At 38.8% G+C, this 7,184-nt stretch overlaps 1 protein-coding gene across 1 annotated transcript; it reads left to right on the top strand.

Annotated features, from left to right (window-relative positions):
• Positions 1-1,169: 1,169 nt before the first annotated feature.
• On the top strand, positions 1,170-7,101 carry LOC120137959 (ATP-dependent RNA helicase DEAH11, chloroplastic-like). Its single transcript, XM_039153595.1, is given in 11 exon segments — positions 1,170-1,460; positions 1,463-1,767; positions 1,769-2,188; positions 2,471-3,155; positions 3,158-3,442; positions 3,445-3,978; positions 3,981-4,941; positions 4,943-5,292; positions 5,831-6,001; positions 6,004-6,913; positions 6,915-7,101. Coding segments are annotated over 11 exon segments (4,926 nt in total). The 5' UTR covers positions 1,170-1,255; the 3' UTR covers positions 7,015-7,101.
• The last annotated feature ends 83 nt before the right edge of the window (positions 7,102-7,184 follow it).

The following is a 7,184-nucleotide window of genomic DNA, read 5'->3' as shown; positions in this document are numbered from 1 at the left end:
GGATATAATGGTTTCGGTAGGGTTTTCGATTGAGTTGTGTGGACATAATGATATTATTGTGTTCATTGCGGTAGCATTCTCCAATCAAATGACGATACATATTAATATAATTATATTAATTTATTAATTGTCATTTTAACACTTCTATTAAAGCTTCACGACATGTGACTTGAATGAAACCACTTAAATAATTATGTGGTTATAATGACAAAATTAAAAGTATGATGATCATATCAACACACCCTATAATTAAGTCGTCTTTTAAGTAGTTTACCTTTATAATAAAAACTTTTTTTTATTAAGATCCAATCCCTTTTACAAAAAAATCCAGAGTTAATTCCTTTTATGAGTTAAGCGATTAAAAAATATAAGGGTAAAGTACGTAAATGATCTCTAATTATAAGATATTGTTTTATTAAGTATTTGACTATTAAAAATTATAAAATAATCTCCAACTATATGGTGTTTATTGAGTTCTCTAACTACTAAAAGTTTAAAAATAGTCATCCGATTATTTATACGTTATAAACTCGTCATTTTTCATTAAAATTGATAGTAATCTAAGCTGAACGTTAACTTATTGATTGAGATATGATAAAATCATATTTTAATAACGTCTAATGACACCATCATTGCTTTCAAGAATTAACAAGAAGATGACATAATGTTTCAAGCACCGGTTAGAGGATATAGTGTAAATAGAGAATCGATCCACAAAATACAACTCAAACGGTTCTAGGATCAAATTTTATCATATCCTAGTTAACATGTTAACATCTAGTTAAGACATTTTCCAATTTATTAATAGTAAAAGACGAATTTGGAATATATTAATAGTTGTTGACCATTTGTAACTTTTAATAGATAAATAACTCAACAAAATAACACCTTATAATCGAGAAATTATTTTTAATTTTTAATAATTAAAAAACTCAACGAGACAATATCTTATAATTTAAAAAATATTTTTAATTTTTAATAATTGAAAAATTCAACAAAACAACCCTCAAAATGGATGACTGATTTGTGTTTTTACCCAAATATAATTAAATTTGCTTCATTGTACATCGTAACCCTAGTTCCTCAAAGTTGGAATTCTTAATATAAAAACACGTCCTCCGTTTTCTTATATTGTTTTTTGTCCTTTTCTAGTCGCTCACTCATTACTAACTATTCTTCTTCTTCTCCCTTGAACCGAAAAAAAAACAGCTGAAATTACTTTGCCTTTCTAGATTTTGATTGTCTTCTCCATGCCATGAAGAATTTATCTTCATCCTCCAACCACCGCCACCCACCGCCGTCGGGTGCCCACAAACCGTACCATCATCACAACAACCGCCCTAGGGACCCGAACAACCGCCGTTTTGTACCCGGTTTTCAGGCTGTCAATAGCACACACTACCGCCGCCGTTTTCCTCCGGCTACATCCACCGATCTTGGTGCAGCCGGTTCAAACGTCATCCGCGCCCAAACTTCATAATTCAATTCCTCCACGACTATTCGCCTTCCCCTTCCGAACTCAACAACCTCCAGATTTTGATTTCCGAACTCAACCCGTCCCCCGAAAGTTCCAGCTTCATCTCCACCGCAAAAATCGCTGCTTCCCTAACGTTCCAAGAATGGAATCAAACCCTTTCTTCAATTCTTCATATATGGCGTTCCCGCCTTGATGGGTCCCACCATTCTACTCCCATGCTTATTCCCAACATCATAGTGCCCTCCGACGCGGTGGAACTCGAGCAAAACCTCAAAACCCTTTTCTCGAGCCCATGTTGCGGGATTGATGGGAGGGGAATTGGTTAAGAAGTGGCAGAAGAAAATCGACGAGAAATCCGATGAGATCACTAAGTTGTCAGCACAAATGGGCAAGAGGAATAATTCTGTCAGGAGGTTTTCTGAGTTGAATGACACGAAGAAAGCTCTAAAGGCGGAGAGATCAACGATTTGGAAGCGGTTGGAGGAGTTTAAGGGAGGTATGGGGAGCTTGTTGAGGTGTTTGGAAGATGGGGTAATAATAGGGAATGAGGATGAGGATGAGGATGAAGGCGTGGAGGTTTTCAGGGTTGAAGGAGAGATTGATTGGAAGAGGATTCATCAGCTGATTTTGTGGGAATGTAGGAGGTTGGAAGATGGTTTGCCCATTTATGCTTACAGGCAAAAGATTCTTGCTAGAATACATTATGAACAGGTAATCATTTATTTCTCACACCATTTTTTTTTGGTTTTATTTTCAGCTTTGTATTGTGTTTTGTGATGTATTTTGGTAGATAGATTTGGATTATCATCATTTATTTTGTGTGCAGTGTAAAACCTTAGTGATGCAATTTAAGAATGTCAAAGTTGGTTTGGATAATATCCTTTGTCCTCTTATATTCAATCTTGTTCCTATATTACCTGGATGTTTAAATCTAATTATAATGCAGCCTTTTTTTCTCATTCCCTGTTTAACTTATAACTATTAAATGCACAGGTCATGGTGTTGATTGGAGAGACTGGTTCAGGAAAGAGCACCCAGCTGGTTCAGTTTCTTTCTGATTCAGGAATCGCTGCAAATGAGTCAATTGTATGTACACAGCCACGAAAGATTGCTGCCATCTCATTAGCAAAAAGAGTCAGAGAAGAAAGCATTGGGTGCTACAATTATAATTCGGTCACTTGTTATCCAACATTTTCATCTGCTCAGCAGTTTGATTCGAAGGTAATCTATATGACCGACCACTGCTTACTGCAGCATTATATGAATGATAGGAATTTGTCAGGGATTTCTTGCATCATTGTTGATGTGGCCCATGAACGAAGTTTGAATACTGATCTTCTTTTGGCTTTGCTTAAAGATTTGCTTGGCAGAAGAGTTGATCTAAGGCTTGTTATAATGTCTGCAACAGCTAATGCAAATCAACTGTCAGACTACTTTTTTAGGTGTGGCATCCTTCATTTGGAGGGGAGAAATTTTCCTGTTCATATTAAATATGTTCCTCATGCAACGGAGGGAACTTCTGGTCTTGGTATGGTCCCTACATATGTTTCTGATGTCTTGAAGATGGCTGCTGAGGTTCACAAAACTGAGAAAGAAGGGAACATTCTTTCCTTTTTAACTTCCCAAATGGAAGTAGAATGGGCTTGTGATCATTTTGAAGCTCCAAATGTGGTTGTATTACTGGAAAGCTATCCTTTGAAGAGCAATGTAATGTTTTCCAGAACGACCCTGGGAAAAGAAAAATTGTATTTGCGACAAATATTGCAGAGACATCGCTCACAATTCCTGGTATCAAGTATGTGATTGATTCTGGTATGGTCAAGGAGAGTAAATTTGAACCTGGCACTGGAATGAACGTTCTCAAAGTCTGTTGGATCAGCCAGAGTTCTGCCAATCAACGAGATGGTCGTGCTGGGAGGACAGAACCGGGAAGTTGTTACAGACTATACACAGCAAGTGATTTTGAGTTATGGCAAATGCCAGTAGTATATTTTGCAGGGTGGACAGTGATGATGATAAAGCGAAAGCTGATTGTCTTAAGGTGCAATTTTGCCATCGGAATGGTGATCTCTTTACTCTGCTCTCTGTGTACAAAGAATGGGAAGCTCTCCCTTGCGACAGGAAAAATAAATGGTGCTGGGAAAACAGCATAAATGCAAAATCAATGCGTAGATGCCAAGATACAGTCTTCGAATTGGAAACTTGTCTGAAAAAGGAGTTTGCTGTTATTATTCCAAGTTACTTAATATGGGATCCTCATAAGTCTACTGAGCATGATAAAATTTTGAAGGCGATTATACTTTCTTCCCTGGCCGAAAATGTAGCCATGTATTCTGGACATGACAAACTTGGTTATGAAGTGGCATTGACCAGGCAACATGTTCAACTGCATCCTTAATGTTCATTACTGATATTTGGTGAGAAGCCAAGTTGGGTTGTCTTCGGTGAACTCTTATCTGTCAATAATCGGTATTTGGTCTGTGTAACTGCTATTGATTTTGAATCTTGGCTACTCTGGATCCTCCTCCCTTGTTTGATGCCTCTATGATGGAAAGCCGGAGGTTGCAAGTGAAGGCACTGACTGGTTTTGGTAGTACACTATTAAAAAAATTATGTGGGAAATCTAACCACAATCTTCGGTGTCTTTTATCACGGATTAGGACTGCTTGTATGAATGAACAGGTTGGTGTTGAAGTCAATGTTGACCAGAATGAGATTCTGCTGTTTGCTTCGTCAGTGGACATGCAGAAGGTTCTGGACTTCGTAACTGAGGCGGTGGAATGTGAAAAGAAATGGTTGCTTAATGAATGCATGGAGAAACCTTTATTTCATGGACGGAGAGCATCACCATCTATGGCACTTTTTGGAGCTGGTGCTGAGATTAAGCATCTTGAACTTGATAAAAGATATTTGTTCGTTGATGTATTCCATTCAAATGTTTGTACCTTCTATGATAAGGAGCTTTTGACGTTCTTTGAGGATTATTCTAATGGCAGTATTTGCTCGGTCCATAAATCTCAAGCCAGTGGGAAGGAAACAGATGAAAAGGAAAAATGGGGCAAGATAACGTTCCTAACTCCTGACACTGCCAGAAAAGCTGCTAAGCTGGATGGGTTCAACTTTGCTGGCTCTGCACTGAAGGTACTTCCTTCACAGACATCCTTTGGGGGTGATCATAAGATGTTCTCTTTCCCTGCAGTCAAAGCAAAAGTTCATTGGCCTCGTAGGGTCAGTAAAGGGTTTGGAATCATTAAATGTGATCTCGTTGATGTTGGGTCCATTTTGGATGATTTCTCTTCTCTAATAATAGCAGATAAATATGTTCGTTGTGAAGTTAGCAGGAAATGTAATGATTCTATTATGATATATGGAATCGGTAAAGATCTTTCTGAAGCTGAAATTTGGGATATACTATGTTTGGCAACGGAAAGGAAAATCCATGATTTTTTTTCTCATGAGAGGAGATGCTGTGGAAAATCCAACATGTGATGCCTGTGAGGAGGCACTACTCAGAGAAATATCACCCTTTATGCCTAAAGGGAATCCCCATACTAACTGTTGTCAGGTTCAGGTTTTAAAGCCTGAACCAAGGGAGACTTTTATGAAAGCACTGATCACCTTTGATGGAAGATTACATTTGGAGGCCGCAAAAGCTTTAGAACAGCTAGAGGGTAAAGTATTACCTGGATGTCTTTCATGGCAAAAGATAAGATGCCAGCAACTGTTTCACAGTTCTATATCCTGCTCTTCTTCTGTCTATGCCGTTATTAAGAAGCAGCTCAACTCTTTGCTAGAAAGTTTCAGACATGTAAAAGGTACTTGAACTGTCATAGCACTATAATTAACCTTCTGTTTCTATTTCGACGTTCTTTGTGCATGTTTACATGTCATATATGCATGCTTTGTTACTACAACATTCGGACCCAAGACAAGTACTTGGGTGTGAAGATATATGACTCGGGCCAGAGATTGTCAACTTGTTTCTTGTTTGCATCTAATTTTAAGTTATATCAATTATTTTTCCTTCCATCTCTTTCTGGATAATCAATTGTGCTTTGGGTTATTTTCAAATTTGTAACACTGGATTGACATTCATATCACCTTTTAGTATTTTAATGCAGTTATGTCGGTTTTAAACTATTTTAATTAAACTGCGCTATGGATGCTTAGTTTTGCCAAACCTGGGTGATAGCAAAATTGATTACGAGGTGCATTTTAGCATTTAAATATCAAAATATATCCTCTAAAAATGGTGAAAAGGTTGTCCTCCAAATCTGTTTTCTTGATGTTGAAAATAGTTAAGGAAATTAGATGTTTCTTCTGAAATTGCCAATACATCATTTACATGTGCAGGTTGCTTCCTGGAGGAAAATGAAAACGGTTCCTGTCGGGTTAGAATATCTGCTAATGCCACCAAAACTGTGGCAGAGTTGAGAAGGCCAGTGGAAGAGCTAATGAACGGAAGTACCGTAAAACATGCCAGCCTCACTCCTTCCATATTGCAGCACCTGTTCGCTAGAGATGGCAACGAGAGACGAGAACCTACATATTTTTTGACCGGCATAGTCTCAATGTGAGAATCTTCGGCTCTTCTTATGATGCTTCTGTAGCCCAGCAAAAATTGATTCAATCCCTTTTGTCCCACCACAACAGCAAGCAGCTTGAGGTCCGACTTCGTAGTCGGGGTCTGCCTCCTGATATGACGAAGGAAATGGTTAAGAAGTTTGGGCCAGACCTTCATGGGCTCAAAGAGAAGATACCCGGGGCTGAATTTACGCTTAATACCTGGCATCATATTATTTTGATTCGTGGTGACAAAGAGATGAAGCAAAAGGTAGAAGAAATCGTCCTTGAGATTGCTAAGGCAGGCAGAGATTTTGCTGAGAGATCTGACAGTGAAGTCACCTGTTCCATTTGCTTGTGTGAAGTAGAAGATGGCTACCGGCTTGAAGGGTCTTCACATCTCTTTTGTCGTTTGTGTTTGTTGGAGCAATGCGAATCCGCCATTAGATACTCGGGTAGTTTTCCTGTATGCTGTGCTAGCCAATATTGTAAAGCTCCCATTTTGCTTACTGATTTGAAGTCTCTGCTGTCAACCGAGAAGTTAGAGGAACTCTTTAGGGCTTCTTTGGGTGCATTTGTTGCATCCAGTGGGGGTGCCTTTCGGTTTTGCCCTTCTCCTGATTGCCTCTCTGTTTATCGTGTTGCTGATCCCGACACTTCGGGTGAGCCATTTGTCTGCGGAGCATGTTATGCCGAGACTTGTACTAGGTGCCATCTGGAATATCATCCCTATCTGTCATGTGAGAAGTACCGAGAGTTCAAGGAAGACCCCGATTCTTCTTTGAAGGAGTGGTGCAAGGGGAAAGATCAGGTAAAAACTTGCCCCGTATGCGGATATATAATCGAGAAGACCGATGGATGTAACCACGTCGAATAAGTGCGGGAGGCATGTTTGCTGGGTATGTTTAGAGTTCTTTAGCAGCAGTGATAATTGTTATAGCCATTTGAGAGCTGTCCACATGGCCATCACCTAGTTTTTAAATTATTGCTTACATTTCGACAATCATCCGTGTAAGTATGTGTATATAGTTTCAAGGGTTTACATTAAACGTGTTAATAGGTTTGAGCCGTTCGGCCTGCCGGTTCTTGTAGATGATTTTAAACATTTTCACGGTTACTCGTATTACTTGAATCTCTGGTAGGA

The sequence above is a fragment of the Hibiscus syriacus genome, unplaced genomic scaffold, assembly GCF_006381635.1.
Source record: "Hibiscus syriacus cultivar Baekdansim isolate YM2019G1 unplaced genomic scaffold, ASM638163v2 tig00110676_pilon, whole genome shotgun sequence".
NCBI lineage: Eukaryota > Viridiplantae > Streptophyta > Magnoliopsida > Malvales > Malvaceae > Hibiscus > Hibiscus syriacus.
The sequence above is the reverse complement of the archived record's forward strand: the minus strand, read 5'-3'. Positions and strand labels throughout refer to the sequence as shown.